Raw genomic sequence first — 22,201 nt, forward strand, 5'->3', positions numbered from 1 at the left:
AATGCTGTTACTAGATGAGAAATAAGTTTTCACAGAAATACCATTACGAACATATAAAACGGTGTTGACCTATCGGTCCAATAGGAATCGGTGTTTCAAGTTAATACCGGCAATGTCTTCCGAAAGAATCCCTGTCAGAAACATAACGACGGTCATCATTACTTCGAAATACAGAAACTATAAGAAAACATTTTAGTAAATTTTCTTCAAAACACCAAACTAAATATCACATCAATCCAGTGAGACTTTAATAGAGTGAATCAAACCAAATTAGGCATACCCTGAGATTCTTCTTGTGACCCATTACTACAATTCCACTTAAAACTTTAATCTCTCTTTAAGATAATTCATATTGCATGAAGTTATGTCTTCTTCCTAAAGTTCTAAATGATCTCCAGATATGTCATTGTAATGAAGAAATCAGCTAACATTTCTTTAAGTCTATTATTAAGGAAACAAAGCGCTTCTCAATACTTAACATGACAGTTGTGTATCATGTACATGCATGTATGTAGGAGTGAGGCGATAAAAGTCAAGTGCTGTCAAAAGTCACCTTGTTTTGTTTCTTTCTAGTCCTGTTAACATCATGTTTTTAGACATAATGATATATTTGACGTTGTACAAGTAAACAAATATGTTAAATCTTTACAAGAATACATGAGTTTTACACAGATCATTACATTTGGTAATGGAGTTTTGTCGATATCAAGGAGTTTATGTGCAAATGTTTTGTGAAACAATGCAAAAACTAACGGAAGAAAACATGAGAATTTTTTTATTGGTACAACAAATAAAACTGATTAAAATAATAAAACAGAATAAGATTTGCGCAGTGACATTCTTCATCAGAAAAATAATTATCGGTATCTTTTAAAAACACAGGCAATCTTGTAATCTCTGTGACCAGGCAAAGCATTAACAGTGTAAGAAACTTTTAATACAAGCATATCAAAAGGTCAAATAATCAGAGAGACGACAAAACAACATTAAAGTCTATTACTAGGATGTGTGTGTAACATAAGTAGTTCAAAATAGTTTTATACGTCCAATTAGTCATCTTCATTTATCTGATGGAGGCTATACTGGTTGAATATACTATAAAGGTTACTGGTTCATTTTACTTGTTTCACCTTTCAACCTTCAAGATAGTTAATAGTTGTTCCGTGTGTAATAAATTATATTGATACCTAATGATCGTTTATAGCGATCGTCACGTTTACGGATAAGGACCCAATCTCAGAGGAGAGGTCTTAAAATGACGTATGAGCTTACTCCCAATCATAAACGAATGAAATATCGCTTACGCACATCTCATAAAAATATATGTGATACATATTAAAACGTCCTCAAAAATATCAAACACATTTAAAAGAAAAAAACGAAACTTTGTATGATGTTCCTATAACAATATTAATCACATTAAACAATGTCAAACCATTGTTTGGTGATACTATGAAAATATCAATTATTTTAGGCTGAAAAAATATTTGCGAAAGCTGAAATGTTGCAATGATTTGAGCAGAAACTGTTTGTAAACTAATCTTGCACCATCAATATGACTAGATATATTGTCATAAAACGAACTTCAAAATCAGTGATTTCATTTCCTTCAGATCCTTGATTCTACTTTCAAAAATACTATGCTGTTCGTGTTAGTCTTACATAAGTAAATGTGTTTATTTAATATATCAATCAAATCACCCAAACGGAAATCATTGACATGACATACTTGTCTATATCAGCCGCTTGTTCAATCTTCCAAACTCATCATCTTAGTTCGGAATGATATCAACTTCAGCTTAAGTTCAAATCAACAGGAATCCCATAGCATAGATGGTTTTACTGTTGATAGCATAGTCACTGTAAGTCTCTAAAGAGAACGGTTATGTACAGCGCCCGATGTTTAATTGTGAAGACCAGTAATTATACTACTCTGTTAGCGCCATGCTGTTTACGAAAGAAAAAATCCAATCAACTTTTTCGAGGCTACTTCTTTTATGACTCCTATATCATTATTTTTCTAGTTCCGTTCGAATTCCGTCTGTGATTAATGTTCTAGCCCAGACACATGGCATTATTCTCATCATATAGGTTAATGGTACATAGTTATGTACATTGTATGTGTACTGATGTACGTGTTGAATAGTTTCGTCGTGTCGTCCCTGTTCTTTTTTATCATAACATTACAAACAAGCGCTCTCTTCTACTTCCCACCACTTAAAGTGAGATAATTGTGACCGTTAAGTCGACTTATCTATAAATATTTATTATTTTCTCTCTAATGATTTTCTTGTCGCAACCTCACTTTTGACTTTGAGTTGACTCAAGAAAAGCTATTGGTTCTATCATTGTGACTTACCATTAAAATGGCGCTATGTGTTGTGTTACCGTCGCTTAGAATACTTGATAGCGTGCGTGTGATTGTACTTTAACATCGACGGTCAGTAGCCAGGTTATCAATCACAGTGAAATAGAATAGGTTTCTTTATTCACTTGGAAATGTCGGTTCCTTAATTGCTGTTGCTTCTGGAAACTTTGTTCTATCCAATAAAGTTGGTTTTATTATCGCACTGTAGTATTCCTAATATCAGTTCCATATTCCACTAAAAATAAAACCAGGATAAAAAATCTACTAGAAGGTACTGATTTCCTTAAATGTCGTAACTACACTTCCTAATGGTTTTGTTATGTCGATAACACGTTATTTACCTTGGTTCTGTTGTTTAGAAACAGAGACAATGGCACATCCTTTTACTGCAGATTTTTTCTTTTAAAAACAAAAGCTTAGACTATAGCAAGTCATAATGTATTTTGCTGTTGATTGAACATGACTTAGGTATAGACATCCGTCATATTATAACGGTATCTCACACATCGCTAGGATGATACTGTGTACATTGCGAACTAGTCGAGGTTTCAATAACATTCAATCAACATATTACTTGTCTTAAATACATAATATTTTATGTGGGTTTCTGTGGGTGATATCAGTATTTTAAATCGCTTACGGAACATAAAATATCCATTCTCGGTCCTAGCTTTTGTAGTGGACTTTGGATAAGCTGGCTCTTTCGGTTATATTTTAACGCCTTCTAATGTATGTAGGTTTACTATGATTAATAATCATAGATCACAATCCCTGCAAGTGAGTGAGTAATTGATAGTTCCCAAATATTTGACATGCTTCATTTGAGAAACTTAAATGTAACCTTTTTCTCTACTACATGAATAGTTTCACTTGCTCGTGTTTAACGACCACGGATAATGTCTTGTGTTCTACATCCAAACATTGATTATATCCTGTACTCACATATACTTATGTATTAAAAAATCGATTTGCAGTAATCAATACCTAATCTTTTAACTTCTTATTGCTTCGAGTTATAATCATCGTCGCATTTTTTCTACATCTAGCTCTGTCAAGGTTTACAACTTGAACATGACGCATGTCCTTCATGTATCATATACATACTACACACCAAAAGGACACAGGGCATCATTTGTAATCGCCCTTGCGTTTTGACCTAATTGCCCTGAACAGAATGCCAACGATAGCCCAACGGGTTTGATTGTCAATACAGAGCATATTGTACCACAGCTTGTCAATGTCTGATGTTTCGGTGGCTGAAGTGTATGGACATGATTGACGAGATATAAATACTTCGGAGTCTTGAATGATCAGCTAATTCCATTCGACAATTCGAAATCATCTGGTTTGACATGGCCTTTCAGATATAATCCAGATTGATGAGATATTGTATACCCATGCAGATTGACAATGCAACACCGAATGGTAGATCTACGCTGTTTTTCTCATACCATATCAAGCGATAGATAACTAAAAACAATGTTTGTGACGTGGAATTTTAACATCTAATTTGCATTAAAAACGAAAAAAAAACTAACACATTGCGTCACCATCAGAATTTCATTTCATCTCAAATTTATAGAACCACCTAATTCTGGAAGAACGTTAATCCTGCGGATTATCATTCATATTCTTCGCTTCGTTATCTATCATGAATGTTATTGATGATATCAAAATACGATCAAGTGACAGTCAATTGTTACGATCGTCTTAGAAAAATCACACAAAACACACATAAAAATGATTCCTATTTCTTTTAACTTTTTATTCCATCTTTTCAAATTTGAAATTGTCTGTTACAAAGCATTAGGCCGCAAGCATTACAGATGAGTAAAAGAAGGACGAACAGCTATATGATATAAGGTTAATTCACTATCTGGCATATATTGTACTCATTCTGAGCATATACTTTATATGTAGAGAATATAATAAATGAAAATACATATACATGTATATATCTACATGTAGTCAGTCATGGATACTTGTGACTGGGTCACTTCACATGTTGATCCTGTCAACTTAATGTCTCTGGTGGTTTCTATGTGGCGAGGAAGGAACAATATCGACTAGTATGTATATAGTGGTGAACCCTCAGCCTAAATGTTGTTATCAGTGTTGGAGTTAAGGCAAATTCAATCATTTTACCTTCCGATTTAACTTAATTCAACGTAATGATTTCTAAGCATTGAACTGCTATCAATTTGCATCTATTGACATAAGAATGCTAATAGCATAAGAACAAATTTGCATATCATCTCTAGCCATGTCATGCAATGGTAAGTGTAAAAGTATATTCTCCATCATGACTTTAAAGCATAACAAATGATTTGCACAATGCAATATCGCGAAATTAAAAAGAAGATGTTAACATATTATATATATATATATATATATCTCGTTTCATATATAGCTTCAAGTGATGGTACGATCGGATCTTAGCATGCAATGAAAACTATTTTCTTGGAAATGATAGATCAAGACGTATGCGTTCTAATGTAAAGGCTAATTGATTTAATGTACGTTTTCACAAACGTTGATCAGTATTGTGTCCAGCAGACGCAATGGGAAAGGGTGGACAGTGCTCGCGCCTCTGGTGATTGGGTACTGTCCTTTTAGTGTCGAGGCGTTATCTGCGTCAGGTCGGGTCTCTGAAATGGAATGGTCTGTCAGTTTAGTTGTTCTCAGACACATGTTGTCGCTTCAACGTAAGGAATGAAATACGTTAGCACGACTGTATCATCATTTCATCGAGAGACAAGTATTGAGCGTAATTTTTAAAAATTGCTAGTTCTAAGACATTAACCTTATAACTTTAATGTCCTCTGTTTCAGGTTTATTGTTATAGTCCTGCCGATCAAATCACGTACATGGTGCACTGCGGGAAATACAAAGAAAATCCTCCTCCTTGTTTGGTCTGTCGCCATTTGTCTTGCGTCGCCACCTCTCTACGTCATGGTGAGTATAACACGTCATCATAAACAGCAATGAAAATGCTGACGTAAAAACCGTGATTCTAAATCAAATCGATACAAGTTAGGCAAATGTGAAGAAAAGAACACAGAAAATCCAGAAAAAGTACAAGGATAATAAGACCAGGTGTTTCGGCAGAGTAAACGTCTTCTGCTTAACTATGTGTATTCAGTGTTTAAGATAATGATATTTTGTCACATTTATTTGTTACGAAACTTGATATTTCAAAACAATGTCAAACTACAGGCCAAACTCAAACAGATCCATCCAGAGCAAAGTATTAGTAAGTCAATGAATCAATAATCATTTGTAAATTAATAGACAATAAATTCACATCGTTATGTCTGTATTTTCCTTTAGATCATGTTGACGTTTTGTCGGTATTTTCTTGATGATTTTAATTAATTCCTCTATCACAACAATTGATAATGATACATTTAAATTGAAATGTACATAATCTTTCCAAGTTCTATCAATTTTTAGAATCAATTTAAATGTTTTTTTCAATGATTGTACAACAACCTTCATTGCTTTTTTTAATAGTTAGGCCGAAACCGCCTTTGTGAATAGTGTTGGAAAAAGGGCAGTGCGCTCTGGTAATACATAAACAATATTATTTATTCTGTAAATACATTCACAGAGGAATACAACATCACGAATGATCAATTCATTTCTGTCTTCTTAGCCATCATTTTCCTCTAGATTTTTTTTCGATCCTATCTCTAGTTTTTGCACTCATTTATGTTATGTTTGTGTATTAACTATAATGTTAAAACCCTAGTAACTTTCTTAAGTAATTGCATATTTCCATGATCAAAAACCTTGTAGTCTGGGGACATTACATTCTGATTCTACCTATATAACGACGAGTTCCTCTCGCTGTACATGTTAGATTTTTCGTGCAATATGACAGGATTCACTGGGGTACATAACGTATGACGTTGATGGTAGAAGAAACAAACGACAATGCGATTATAAAAAAGACAAGTGAATAACATGTTTCTTATTGAAATTTAGAATAAGATACAGCTGAGCCAAACCATGAATTAAACTGCATGATACAGCTGTCTCGTTCTTTTAGAACTCGCCAGTGATGCCAGGGCACTTAAAGAAGAAAATAGGAGGCGCTAGAGAAAAATCTAATGTAGTCGAAAGTAATATCAAAATCTAGATAGAGAGTTGCACTATCTTTGTTTGCCTATGTTGTTTCATAGCTTACAAGGAAAGTTATATCTTATCTGAATGAATTACAATTTGATAACTGATAAATCACTAACCTCATGTGTACATCATACCGATTTTAAATATGTATACATTCATATATCTTTATTTTCGACATAATTTTGGACGGTGAATACTCATTTCGGTTTAGAATAAGAGCTAAATAATGTCCGTTTTTGCATCCCTTATATATATTGACATGTGTCACGATCTGATAATATCAATCTTGTGATTCTAAGTGCGTTATCAAAAGGGCTAGGTAATGAATTTTTCTGGTGTATATCGTTAGATGTGTCATGCTGCCAAAACGCTTCTTTAATATGCCATATGTAATTTTAGATTCTCGAACTACACAGCAAGATTTTCTAATGAACCATTCAAACTGAACAACACGCATCACAAGACTACCGGAAGGTTATAGAAGCTAATGTTTTTGACGAGTGTTCCAGTCAGTTCCACGATGTTGTTAGCGGATGTTGTGTCAACTCTAGTTAACGTGTAACTTTTGATAAAGATATGGGCGTATTCACAAATAAACAAACACAACAGGAAGTAATCACTACAACACAAAGAGGAAAGGGATTTAAGGATTTTTTTTACATTTTCTTTTCATCATTAGTATCATTCCGTCCGACACCGACACTTCATTATGAATCCTACATGAAATTACTAACATATCAGCATAATCGTAATCCAAACTTAAACTCAATAGAACTAGGACTAGATATGAACAAAGGAAAAAATACACGGAGACTCCTGAAAAATACAAAGCGAAAAAGACCAGGTGTTGGGGAATAGTAAGCTAATTTTTTCGTCAATTTAAATAACTATTTTCACGTTCTTAAATGAGAACACGATATTCATCAATTGTACCAACAGGCAAACTAGAGCGCACTAATATTTAAATATTCAATTTAAGACCACCAATTGCTGTGACTGTTAGTAAACAGATCAGAGATTTCTACTGTACCTTCATTGTGTATACATGTTGTTTTAGTAATTTTCAGCGGCACTTGTTTCTCCATCCTTAACACCTACTCAGTGATATATCTCTCAAATGATGCATTCGGTTGGACGAATTCAAATCACATTAAGAGTAGCACATAACGACTCGGCAAATTACCTAGATTGTGCTCCACGACTAGGGCATACATTGTTCTCTCAAGACATTCAGGTACAAATTAGCTCTGTGATGTCTAAACTGCGAACGTCAAGTACTGCCTTAAGACATATCCGCTTTACTGTATCACAAGTCCTCGGTAGGGAAATCAATCTCGTGTCTAAATGTAATACTCTTGTGTAAGACGCAGACGGTATACTTATATATCAGTGTGGCCAATCGGACATCGGTCAGTTTGACCGATCTACACTATCACAGGTGACCAATGTTAATTGACCTTTTAAAAGTTAGAGTAATTTTTGTCTTCTTGTAGTACTTCCTTAATGAACAGCATGCGCCCCACCACATGGTACATTTAGCAATTAGGATAATGTGTAATCACAACAACGACACGGGCCATTCAGTGATCACACAAAATTAATTGGTGATTCGTTGTATTACATCAACTAAAATAGCATTTTGTTTAAAAGGTCGTTATCGTTCTATCGTTAAGAGTGATTACATTGTTCATTGACTTTAATTCTTAATTTGTATAAAATTGTGTCTTTTGTACAGTGCTGACTACAAACATATCCTTGAAATACTTAGCAGGTTTGTAATGATCCTCAATTTATGAAACTAATGTTGTATCAAGCGACATATAAGCAACTTACAATTTTAGTGATTTAATGTTCTTCCTGTATAATATATTTAAATTCTAAATCAGATTGATTTCTTTTCGCTCTATTTCAATAACTAACTTATAAAATGAATTTTGCTACTTTGATAGACATGTATTTCAATAAAGTGTTAATCGTGAAGTACCGACATTCAGTCTCTATCTGAAGCTATGATTGTAATTTTATCATGGTGGTAGAGTTATCCTTTTACTATGGTGCGATAAGCGATCGAAGATTTAAAGAAACACGTTTTTGTAGATTATCTGCCCTACCTGTGATATGTGATGCTGTTTCCCTAGTATACAGTATCTTTTATAGCGTGACTCGAGTTACAAATATATTGAAGTATTGAACGGAAACTTACTCCAAGATAACACAGACTATACGAGAACATATGAGCTATATGGATATCGTTTCAAGCTTGTGTTGATAGCATGTACTAAACGATAAACGTGAGAAAGCTTTCGGCGGCTAGACGCAATGCTTCTGTATTTCTAAAAACGACTTATCGTGTGTTACCTGATGGTGATGAATCTATTAATCTTTAAGTAATTAAAACAATACAAATATCTCTGAGGAACTATCATTTCATTTTAGGATCGACCTGAAATTATATTTATTTATTAAATAAACATTAAGACAACTAAATACTTCCTGCAAATTTTGGTCACTGACAGATTTGAAAGACTTTGATGTACATTCTCGCAGTGTTTTAGCATGTCGCCAACAGGGATTGGTGTTTCACTGAAACTGTTTGGATATGATTGGTTACAAATTGAGCGCTTCCTGGTCAGACAATTGCTGCCCAAGACCGTATACACTAGGTAGACTTACAGTGTTGCGCTCTCTCTGATACTTTTTCTATGTGATATTTTGGCGTCTCTCACGATCTCACAACCAGAATTGTTACAATTGCTTGCTGACATGAATTACACGATAACCCAACGTGTAATAAAAACCGGATATCTAAACATTGAAGATCTTTTATATTTCACTGCTGTCATATTTTGTCGGCATTACATCGGTATTTAATTATTCATTTTGTTGCAAGAATATTACTTGGTACATATATGAACCGCTTTTTCTGCCAAACCGCTTAGATATGTTTAATATACTGTCACTTTTCTACGTGGCCTTGAAACAGTGCTTAATTTATGTATATATATAGCTCCCTCGGCTGGGTTTATATGTTTATACGTCCTGATGTATACTAACATTATCAAAATATAAGTCCTTCTGTATCCTTTTATGAAGGGGGAACACATATCACCGACAAAAGGTTTTGAATGCCACCATGTTACAAAATCGTAAACGGAATATTTGATATGATAAAATGTGTCTCTGTTGTATACTCAGTAAGAAAACAAAGCCACTGACCTCATTATAATCTCAGGATTTATTGTTTTTAATTTTTTCTGGTATAACCAAAATAGCATTAACCAAAAAAGACGTGAAATCGACTGGTAGTTTACTTCTTTGGAATAATGACAGTTTGGTGAAATAGAATGAAATGTGAAATGCAGCGAAATGAACATCAAGCTCATTTAGGAACTGTGTGCTAGAGGACTAGGCTTTAATAATAATGACTAGCGTCATAATACTTTCCACAAATGATTCTATATAATTAAAACACAAGCAATACAGATTGAAATGTGAAAGTGTTTACAGAAATACTAATGAAGGATTTTGAATCTAGCTTAAATGAAACAAGTTAACGGTAGTCGCAATGGTAAAGGCCTACAGTTTATGAATTCAGAACAGAACATGTTGCAGTATTTGTGAGAAATGTGTCCCATTCCTGAGCATCGTCTCTGGTGCGTTTTTGCAACTGTTAAAGCGCTTGTTTTTCAGTAAAATATTAAAAATCACAATATAGAGAAACCTAACTTCGGGATGTTTACAAAGACTATTACCACAAATTACCTTATTGGGTAGATTCAAAACTCACTCATTCATTGTCTTGATCTTAAGTGGTTTTTTTGAAAATGCATTATGCATTATCATCTCATGAGCATTATTATTATTTTCTTATTGAAATACGTGTTTGGTTTGCTATTTCGTGTAAATAATTTACTTCGAAGAGCGAATTGTATATTTGCCATTTTGGTCAGCAAAAGTGAAATCACTAAAAAGTAAACATAGTCATGAATAGACTTGTAAATTCTTACTTCCAGCTTAAGATATTACATTGTTGATCTTCTATTCGAAATGGAAGTTATGTTGAGCATCCTTAATTAACTTTCCAAGGTATCAAAGAGGATACATATGTTCACCTAATTTACCAGAATTGCAACTATTAAACATCAACAATTTCACTCGATATGAACTTGTGTTGAAATCGATTTATGCACCTAATGATGTTGTAGGTTTTAGTATATTACTTTAATGGATATATATCGTAGTAATAATTCTTAATATTGTCAAAGTGTAGGAATGTAATAGCACTGATGTTCGTGGCACCGAGAACTCTCCACCATGTGGGGGTGGGGCTATCTTGAAGATTGTGTTATAGACAAAACGAACGGCTGGCATACAGAATCCCTAAGTACTTATTTGTAGGAATTCACCTATCATCTCTGATGACCCTTAAATAACCTGCGGACAATTGAGTGCAATCAGTGAGTATTCGTCCCGATCGAAACTGGACTTATCTCATGTATCATATGGGAGGTCGACAACGTGCGACCATATTCAGCAGAAGTATTTCTGGTGTAGCTGAAACGGATGTTGGTCAAACGATGATTGTACACTAGTAAATAGCACATTTCAACCGCTATTAACAACTGTAACAATTAATTTTCCTCTGTAAGCTACCATTTAATCTCTCTGAATTCGGTCAGTTTTAGAATAACTTATTTATTGCACATTGACAAGTGTTCGGAATCTTATGATGAATGTTTGCTGACGTTCAAATCCTGGTCTGGTCCCTTGCAATGTGACCTGAGACTTGGATTTCTACAAATACATCATCACGAACGTCTATCTCATTTATTTTATCTTTATTATTATCCTTTTCATATAACATTGGAATGATCGATTATCCTATACGACTTTTACTTTCAGTATCCACTAGAAAGGTTTGCAGTATTAACGTACAAATGGTTTGGCTTTTGTTTGCAAAGACATTTGATAACAACGGTTGATTTTCTTCGGTTATTTTTCGGTTTTTTATCATCATTATTTTCTTCTGAACCTTTCAAGTACAGCTTTCTGGGGTGTTGCAAAGATGCTTCATTTCATTTTCTTGAATTGTATTTAATGTCTTCAACTAGCAATGGTAAATGAATCCTGTTTGAAACAGTCATTTCTATTCTTGTGTTGACAACTCGTGATAAAGAAATGACGCCATGTTAGTTATATTGCCAATAATTGACACGTAGAACTGAATAATGATTCTGGAAATGATTGAAGAAAAGTAACAAATCTATTGTTACTTTGATGGGTGACTGTTTTTACGTAAACTGGATCCATACCATATAAAGGCAATGTGTGCTATCTTCATTAACAGCTTCAATTGCCTTCGTGATATTTTTGATTTAGATACTTGAAAAAATCGACAGCCTGACGCCTCAGAGTCATAACAGAATGGCTGCGTTTTGCAAGGTGATAAATTACACATTTTTTTTTTGTAGAGTATCGAAGTCCTACTCTCCATATATCAGTTTTACATTTGTATGTTGATGTCAACTTATTCTACATTATCGTATATGTCAGAGTAAGGATATTAGGAACAGATGACATGTGACTATATGTCAGAGTAAGGATATTAGGAACAGATGACATGTGACTATATGTCAGAGTAAGGATATTAGGAACAGATGACATGTGACTTTATGTCAGAGTAAGGATATTAGGAACAGATGACATGTGACTTTATGTCAGAGTAAGGATATTAGGAACAGATGACATGTGACTTTATGTCAGAGTAAGGATATTAGGAACAGATGACATGTGACTTTATGTCAGAGTTAGGATATTAGGAACAGATGACATGTGACTTTATGTCAGAGTAAGGATATTAGGAACAGATGACATGTGACTTTATGTCAGAGTAAGGATATTAGGAACAGATGACATGTGACTTAATGTCAGAGTAAGGATATTAGGAACAGATGACATGTGACTTTATGTCAGAGTAAGGATATTAGGAACAGATGACATGTGACTTTATGTCAGAGTAAGGATATTAGGAACAGATGACATGTGACTTTATGAAGTAAAAACTGCCAGATTCTATATCAAAGTTAAAGCTTCTCTGTATTACTCATCGTTGATCATTATACAAAAGATGTCTATCAAAGATTAAACCAAAGTGCTAATGACAAGGGGTCATAAAACATGCAGAGTCATTCGGAGATGACATATTGTGGTTGTCGATGAGATCAGTACATTGTGTGGGCACTGTATCCTTTTATCTTCACAATAAAGAGGATTTTGTTCTTATCTGAAAAAAGTGGCCGATGTCGTTAAAAAATGTTTTGCAACGGATTCAGGAACATGTGATCTAACACTAAAAATATTCGACATTTGTATGATGCCGTTTGACTTCTCTCTAGCTCTAGGATTTATTCCAATACTAAAAACAGATTAAAAAAAAAAGATGAAGTACAAAAATACAAAAATGAAAAAAAAAATCAAACTTGATTAAATGAGTACAAAATTTGAACAAATGAAAGTGCGATGTGTAAAGGTACGTTTCGTTTAAAATTTGATCAAATAAATTCAAAATTTGAACAAATGAAAGTGCGATGTGTAAAGGTACGTTTCGTTTAAAATTTGATCAAATAAATTCAAAATTTGAACAAATGAAAGTGCGATGTGTAAAGGTACGTTTCGTTTAAAATTTGATCAAATAAATTCAAAATTTGAACAAATGAAAGTGCGATGTGTAAAGGTACGTTTCGTTTAAAATTTGATCAAATAAATTCAAAATTTGAACAAATGAAAGTGCGATGTGTAAAGGTACGTTTCGTTTAAAATTTGATCAAATAAATTCAAAATTTGAACAAATGAAAGTGCGATGTGTAAAGGTACGTTTCGTTTAAAATTTGATCAAATAAATTCAAAATTTGAACAAATGAAAGTGCGATGTGTAAAACGTTTAAAATTTGATCAAATAAATTCAAAATTTGAACAAATGAAAGTGCGATGTGTAAAGGTACGTTTCGTTTAAAATTTGATCAAATAAATTCAAAATTTGAACAAATGAAAGTGCGATGTGTAAAGGTACGTTTCGTTTAAAATTTGATCAAATAAATTCAAAATTTGAACAAATGAAAGTGCGATGTGTAAAGGTACGTTTCGTTTAAAATTTGATCAAATGAATTCAAAATTTGAACAAATGAAAGTGCGATGTGAAAATTAAGTTTCGTTTAGTGCAATATTTGCAACTTCAAATTACATAAATCTATTTATTTTTCTGGTTATGAGCTAACGTATTCAAAAGACGCTGTCGACAACAGAAGCAACTTTCCCTGAGGCAAAAACAGAACCTTTTTTCAGCTATAATGAAATCATGGCAGCATATTGATTTCTTTCCGTCATGAAGTTTGACAATTTTCCAGTCATACCTGCAACCTTTTTTCTCATTTTGTCATGACGTTTGATAATCTTCCAGTCATACCTGCAACCTTTTTTTCTCATTTACCGATCTGGTAAACATAAGCTTTATATAGTTGCGTAAAACATACGAAAACATTGCTCATTTTGCAAGAATTTCCAACTTCATGTGACACACAAAAGCGTACTTTCAGCTTCATACAAAACTTTGTCTGGATTCAAAATACGTCAATTGGAATGATTTGTTCTACAGACCATTGAAGTGGTCTTTCCAAAGAAACGGAGGGGATGCTTTAAACCATAAGTATCTTACCGTATACAAATTGAAGTCTTGAAATTCATTATTTGTTTATTTATTCCATTCAACAAGCCAACTGAACGAAATAGATGTAATACACAAATTAAAAAGAAATAATAATAATAACAAGAATCAATAACCAAAACATGTCACATTTTATATTTCTTGGAAATGTGTCAAAGTCTGATGAACGAAATTCAAACTGTAATTATCGATTTTCTCTTTATAAAAAACCACAGGCAAACCATTTTCATTTACCCTAGATATAGAAGGAGCAGCAGTTGTCCCGGCCAGATGAAAATTTAATTGGGTGTCTGTCAAGGATTTGACAAACAGCAGTTATATAAAATAATGAAAGGAAACGAACAAATAGAACTGGGTTCATCAAAATAACTACCCGCTGAAATTACTTACATGGGTTATTAAAACTGATGGCGCGATTTTTTCATAGAAATAGGAACACTAATGTTAATAATGTCTGGAGTGCCTTACGTTGTAGGAACCTAGTTGTTGTGACCTGTTTGTGCCTTGTATTGAGAATAGACCTACAGAAGTTATTACATTCACAAAGAATAATATTTTCTTCATCATGACCTTATATTTCTGACTTTTAGTGACCAATATTCAAGCATGTGACCGGCCTGGTAGGCATGTTTTTTCTACTATTATTATTTATTTTTGTTTGGCTTTTTTTATCAGGTCATATAAACGTCAAAAGACTTAATTAGATTTCCATGTCACAACCGATAAAAAAAGTGTATCTAAAATCATGTTAATAATAATTTCGTGAAATTTTAGAAAAAATAAATAAATAAATAAATAAATAAACTACCAGCAGACACTGTTCTTACTGTTCCTTTGTGTGATCATTATAACACGTCCAATAAGTTTATTCTTGCCTGCAGTGTTGTGTGCACTGCTAGAGATTATGGAAATTACAAATTTTAATTAAAACCATTTACTCTATCTCTACGTGATGTTTGTTTACGATCACATGTACTTCGACAAGAATGACATTTCGTGCTAAACTTTCTCAGAAAGCAATCGACTTTCAGACAGGGGATAAATATTAATTTCATGTAATATTAAAGATAAGTTTATATTAGAAAAGTGACGCAACAACCGTTATAGCTAACGTGGTAATATTAAGTTCATGGAGGATATTGCAGTTCAGGTTCATGACCTCTATCTGTTACCATTTTTTATCCACTTTTGTTAGATTTTTCTACCTTTTCCCTTTTTATGTATATTATTCCATTTATTCGTTTTCGTTTTTGTCCCTTAAATTGTTTTTATTTGGGTTTGTTTAAAATCTCAATTCTTCTTGCACTTCACCGTCATCTTCTTTGTCTCGTTCACATCTGGATCTGTAACATAGCCACTATCGTCGAGAGGTGACAGACAGAGAATTATTGTTGATTAGCAACAGTTTGATGCTTTCTATAATTGCAATCTTTTCACAAATAGTGTTATCATTTTGTAAGTAGGCTGATTCAAGTATGCCATCTCTCGCCCGGATTCAATCGGAGGAGAGAGAAAATGAGATAAAAACCATGTATTCCATTTACATCAATCATGATAACACTCTTCCGCACAAAGCGCTCAATGTTAACAGACAAATTGTGCCTTAATTTCTTAAATAGTACTCTTAACATCTTCCTTTCCATTTGGACACTCCTCTTCCGCATTTCTGCATTGTTTAAACTATTGGATTAAAGATGGCTTACAGTGAATTATTTCGAATTCATGAGACACAATTCTCAGGGGCTTTTCTTGTGAAATAGGAATACAGTCACAATGAGTTTATTTAATATTAAAATCGAAAATGGTTACCGGTAAGTCATCATTAATAATCAGGAATCAGTCTATAGATAACTACATACAGACAATACAGAAATGTGCTACATTCTATAACGGGAAACTAATACCGCTTTGAATATAAGACGGTCTAATAAAGGAAGGGAAAAATCTTAATCATTGCAGGGAAAAGTATATTGAGAAAAGCTTAATATAAAATGCAATTTTATAGAGAGATGTTATGTAATAACTTTAAAAATACGTCACGATATACGTTGTAATGATTTTTTTCGAACAATTCTTGAAAATATTCCTCAATTCGTCTAAAACTAAGAGTATGCTGAGAAAAAAGGGTGATTTCGAAATTAAATCGTAAAATCATCAGCTTATTATAAATATTTCAGGGTACATGAGTGATATCAAGATATCTTATTCCAAATTCACAATGCATTTATCTTACTATAATTCACAATGCATTTATCTTACTATATCTGCTGTGTTTTTTCATTACAGGGAGTAGAAACAACAACTTATTTCAAAAATGACACCTCCATTGTCATACACAACTGCGCAGATACAGCATTTGATGACACCTTCCGGTTATCATACGCCATCTACCGGTTGCTTGTCATGTTCGCCCTACCTACCGTAATCATGGTGATCTGTTACTCGGGCGTCATATATACACTGTGGCTCAGCTCACGACAGCTCAGCAAACTCACCTCAGGAGCAAGGTATACTAACATAACTAAAAACTCAATGTATGTGTATTCTAAAGTAACATTCAAAACCTACCTTAAAGTAGAAACCGTCACATGTCTTATCTTAGCCTTAAGATATAAGATATAAATGGCGTTAGATTCTAGTGAATTGATGAAGATAGTGGAAATACAGTTAAAATGACAGTAGAAAGCAGACAAAAATGAAATTTTAAACATACTGATTTTTCTGTGGACGTGTAGAGACTTAGGATGGAGTTGTCTCTTTGATTGAATAGAAAATATTTTTTGTTAATACAAAGGAAAACAACTTTCTTTTCTTTTTTAATGTATGCTTAGTGTACTTTGTTGTGCTAGACTCGATCACTTTCGAGAAGAACTGTTTTGTTTTTAAAATGTGCGTGTATAGTTGCGAGGCCTTTAGCCTCATTTAACGTGGCTGCTCTGTCCGGCGTCTCTAAGAACAGGCGTCATAGGAACCATTCCAGCTCCGTTAATTCAACAACCACTATTCTAATGCTTCGGGGATGATAGGCCATTTTTGTCAAACCACTGACGCAACATCACATCGTTTTACCAGCAAACTGCCGCTGATTCTGACGCAGAATACTAGATTGTCGATACTCCTCTACATAAAGGGGACAAAACTGTTAAGGACACTTGTTATTGGCACATGTTTCCGACGCGTGACTTCGAAAATAGACCAATTGATTCTTGAAAAAGTCTGATTACGTTTTCGTTTCGTGCGATTAAGATGATATAAAAATAATTTCCCTGTCCCTTTAGTGTCGTCTTCTAATTAGTAAATATCACACTATTCTCTCATCGTGCTTAGGGCTACTCTCGTTCTAGTGCCAGGCTTTCTATTAAGTACACCATGGACTCGTGCGTCCATAGTTAGGTTAACAATTCTATGTTTTAGCTACTATAGATAAGCAATAGCCGCAACAAATGACAAGCCTATGCACCATTGTTGTTACAGAATAATATATAGTATGAATTTTTTTCTAACTTTAAAAAAAAAATTTAGACTGCTATACTTCAGTATATGTGAAATGAATTAACAGAAAAGATAGAAAGTAAAGTGTATTTTCAAAGAGTATGTGTAATATATTTAAAAAATTAATCACAATTCAAACTCAAACTCCATAAAACTAGGCAAAATTTGAACAAAAATTTACAAGAAGACTTCTGATAAAGTACGAGAAAAAGACCAGGTGTTACGGAAGAGTAAGCGTCATCTGCTTCATCGACGACCTCCGCCATGTAAACATTGGTCAATCCGAGTAAGTCATGACATGTTCTCAAATGAGAACAAGGTATGCAACAATGGAACCAACAGGCAAACGATCATCAAATACTTCCTAATGACATCATCATGGCGGAATAAAACTTTTCCATAATCTTCATTAACCTGCATCTTTTGAACCCTTAATAAAAGATATTGTAAATCCGTGATAACCTTTATCCCTGAATTAACGTGAAAAGACAAAAGTTTGATAAAACATCGACTTGATGTTTTTCTGTGACAACTATTTTGTTGCTTTTCGCTTAAGATATAATGTATAAATATACTTTTTCTATATATATATCATATGGAATTCAGTATATATCAACTGTAAATATAATGATTGTTATTGATTTCCTGTATGTGCATCGAAGAGAGTTTACATCATGGCAACTACAATTTCCTGAAATGTAGATTGCGAGTATCCTCAAACCAAGATCTGTCTAAGATGATAGCCAATAGTTTGGATACAGTTATAAATAGGATTTGAATAGAGCCGACATCGACTGTTTTTGCACTGAATTTTTGTAGGAAATATTTATAGATAGGGAAGTGCTATTTTTGTTTTCCATCAATAAGTAATTACCAAAACCTATAAAGTGTTGCATCCTTACAATTAGAAACTGTACAGCACTCAAAACTTCGATCTTTCTGTTCGCGACCTCATCATCAAGTAATAGTGATTTTTGTTTAATTAAAACAACCATTTATATAATGATGATAATACATTTTAACGGAGTATGACTTGGTTCAAACTTGCCAATTTTTATGTGGTTATTAAAAAACAAAACATTGACATTATCATTCATTTACTAATTCATCTATTTTGAAACTTCAACCTTGTCAGGTTAAATTTACTAGAATTACATTGTGTTGTACATTGTAGATTGTACAAAAGACACGCAAATGAATATCACATTCCCATGCAACAATAAAATTTGAGTAGAGCCAAACCAATGCATTTTATGTATAAAAATTGCAGGTTTTTAGTTTCTGTTCTGTGTCTGCAAGTATTTCAGGGGAAAACGTATCCAGAAACGGAAACAAGAACAAATTATTATAGTGAAACCGTACAGAGTTTAACTGTCATTAGTTGTCTTACTAGAAGTTATTGCGCTGGATATAGAACAAAGAACATTATTATAATTATTAGTTAAGATTGTTTTAATTTGGCAGTATAAGTTAACTTGTGTAAATTATAAGTGATCAAAATCGAGAATACAAAATGTCTATCGTAGGACTGATAATGATCTTCATCTATTTGTATATATGGTTGTGTGTGTTGGTGGGAAGTAGTTAACGATTTGAAAAGAAAACTTTTAATATAGTGAATATGTAGTATTCTGCCGTTTTTACTCTCCACAGGAGTTTTCACTCTTCAACAATCTCTTTGGAAAGATCATGTCTAAGACAACATCCGCCACATTCAGTAACATTGGTAACCGGAAGTCCATACCGGATCCGGAAGTTCAACGTTCGCAATGGTGTCCAAAGCCATGACCGCAGTATGGATGTTTTAACAGCTAGAAAGCAGGTTTGTTCTGTCAAGGAAATTTCAGATTTATCATTTTTATTTGGTTTTCCATGCATTGATGGGTTCATTCTATTCATGGAACATTTATGGTTATATTTTACTAAAAGTCAGTGCCCATTTATAAAATTAACTACTTGCATTACCAAGACGGCCGATTTGGTTTTTGTTTAAATCATATATGCTGTTTCCAATGTTCATGTACTTCCTTAAACAAGTTAAGGATATGCGGATGACGTTGTGGTCACGCACTCATCTTTCATGTAAACTGTGTCCAAACCTTTTGAGTACAAACAAGCATAGCAACAACTGAATGTAGATGACCTAAGAACTAGTCCTCTATCAGCTTGTTCTTGATCTACCTCTACTTATAACTATGGTCAGCTTGACATATCGTAACGGGTGATATCAACTTTAGTCAAAATGTTAAGCTATTAGAGTTTTCCTGAATTGTCCTAAATATCGTGAAACCCCGTCCGTAAATAGGAATATAAATCTTGAAATACTTATGGAATCCGTTGAAAACTGTGAAACGAAAACATGCTGTGTTGGGTTTAGTTTCGGAGTGGGTTAAATCGATTCGGTCCAAATTTCGAAAATGAAAACAAAACATAATTCAGCGCTTCTCGATCCTGATGTTAAATTTACACTTCAAGGTTTACATGACATGTGTAGGTTATTGTGCTCGTAAACGAAACGTCCAATAAGTTTATTCTTGCCTGCAGATGTTACTTTATTTCCTGTCTATAAAAAGAACTAGGCTTGCTTGATAACGAAGTGAAACCCACCCATACATTATAATCTCTCAAAGGAGAAATTCTGAGAGATATGCAGCTAGACGTGTATGTTGCTCGTTTGCTTCTCTGTCGGTTGAGTTTTGGTATACCTTGTTGACATTTGAGAATGTGACATAACTAATTCAGGTTGGCCAAGGTTTACATAGTGGGTGGATGAAGCGGGAGACCCTTAACTTTCCGGAACACCTGGTCCTATTTTCCTCGAACTTTTTCAGGAATATCCGCGTAAATTTTATTTCATTTCATTTTTTTTTTAGTTTTATTGGATTTAGTGTTGAACAAGATGGTATTGATATGTTGGTGTTACTTATTGTTTTATATCTAAATATTCCGAGAATCACTGCTTTGTATAGAAAAAGAGTTCACATAGCTAATCATGTTTTAAAAAAGTATTGTTTTTAACAAATGTCTACAAAAAATCATCGCCTACGATTGTTTATTCTCGTTCTTAATCACCAAAGTAGTTATCGTCATAGCATTTTAAACCAAGTTTTCCAAACATTAATAAGACCAGAGATGGGGACCTGGAATTTTACGGAGTGGCATAAACAAACATTCTTGACGGAAGACAAACACCAATAGTGAACAAGATTGTATTCTGTACGGGTTACGATTAAAAAAATAGACGGGATTTTGAAATGAATACAAATATCATAGTTGTACTAGAATTAATTTCACATTTATGGTCTACACTTGACAGACAACCTTGTTGAACAAGCAAACTAAATCAACTTCACACCAGAAAAGATTGATAACAATCTGGTGAATACTCTAATCAGTAAGGGGAGATGTTAATGTCAATAGCTTCTCTTGTGAAGATGATTATCGCGAGTTTCTTTCAACAACGAATTTATAGCTGTAGTCCCTGTCAATGACAATTGTTTCATTAGAAAGAAAGTACTTTCAACTATCAACATGCTGCAATGAGTTCTAAATTAAGTTTCGTTCATTTCAAAGCTATTATGAACATAATCTTTTTATATTATTATCATAGGAAAATATAATTGTTGCTGTTATCCACTACGCCACAAGCCCAGGTCGTTTTTATAATCTATGGTACAGTCTCGCTACAACTACAATCTAGGAAGGCAGAAGTAATTGCTTTGCTGTAAATCCTTCAACGTGATCAATGATGTTTAAAACGCATTCACGTTCCAATTTCATTTGGAAAAGTGACATCATATATATCAATTGATCAAGAGGAATTCGTCGAATTAGTAGTCTCCGTGTATATATACAGTCAACCCTCTTTGTAATGCCATCGTTTGTCTACGACAATTTTGGTGACATGACGAGGGTGGCTGTATTGTCGGAATTTGAAAATAACATGAACTAATAGTTAAACAATGCTAATATTAAACAATGCTAAAATTTAAAAACTAAGTGTTGAAATTTAATCATATAAAGATACGTATATATATATAACATATTGCAAAAGTTTTAAGTTTTTATTTCAATTAAAAGGTAGGGAAAAGTTATTTAGAAATAGGAGTCGCGATATTTTATAACACATTGTTGCTATAGGTACCGACAATAGGCTGAGTATTGATTCGATTCAAGTACAACCTATATAAGATATACTTAATTAGCATTAAAGGAAAAAGAAGTCACTGATTATTTCCTGTTTGTCGTTGTCGGTATTAATTTGCTTTATTTTCTTAGATAACATTTTACAATTGTTGATATTTTTTTCTTTTGTTCGTATGTCTTATGTTTTAATCAATTAAGATTTTGGTAACAAGTTGTTTTTGAATACTGCGTTCTTCTGAACCAAATGTAAATCCACTATAATACAAGAAAGCTCATTCTAAAAAACAAGAACCTTGTCCTCACAGAATATTCACGTGTTTAATGCATTCCTAGCACATGTGCAT

General features: G+C 33.4%; 1 protein-coding gene across 1 annotated transcript in view; it reads left to right on the top strand.

The window, feature by feature from the left end:
* Positions 1-22,201, top strand: part of LOC132547306 (QRFP-like peptide receptor) — a 49,132-nt gene that overhangs the window by 23,197 nt on the left and 3,734 nt on the right. Inside the window, exons 2-4 of the mRNA XM_060211073.1 lie at positions 5,200-5,323; positions 16,506-16,726; positions 19,365-19,533. Coding sequence (XP_060067056.1) covers positions 5,200-5,323; positions 16,506-16,726; positions 19,365-19,533 — 514 coding nt within the window. The remainder of the gene's footprint in view (positions 1-5,199; positions 5,324-16,505; positions 16,727-19,364; positions 19,534-22,201) is intronic.

The sequence above is a fragment of the Ylistrum balloti genome, unplaced genomic scaffold, assembly GCF_031769215.1.
Source record: "Ylistrum balloti isolate Yb309-2 unplaced genomic scaffold, AGI_CSIRO_Ybal_v1 Utg369946, whole genome shotgun sequence".
In the NCBI taxonomy this organism is placed as follows: Eukaryota; Metazoa; Mollusca; class Bivalvia; order Pectinida; family Pectinidae; genus Ylistrum; species Ylistrum balloti.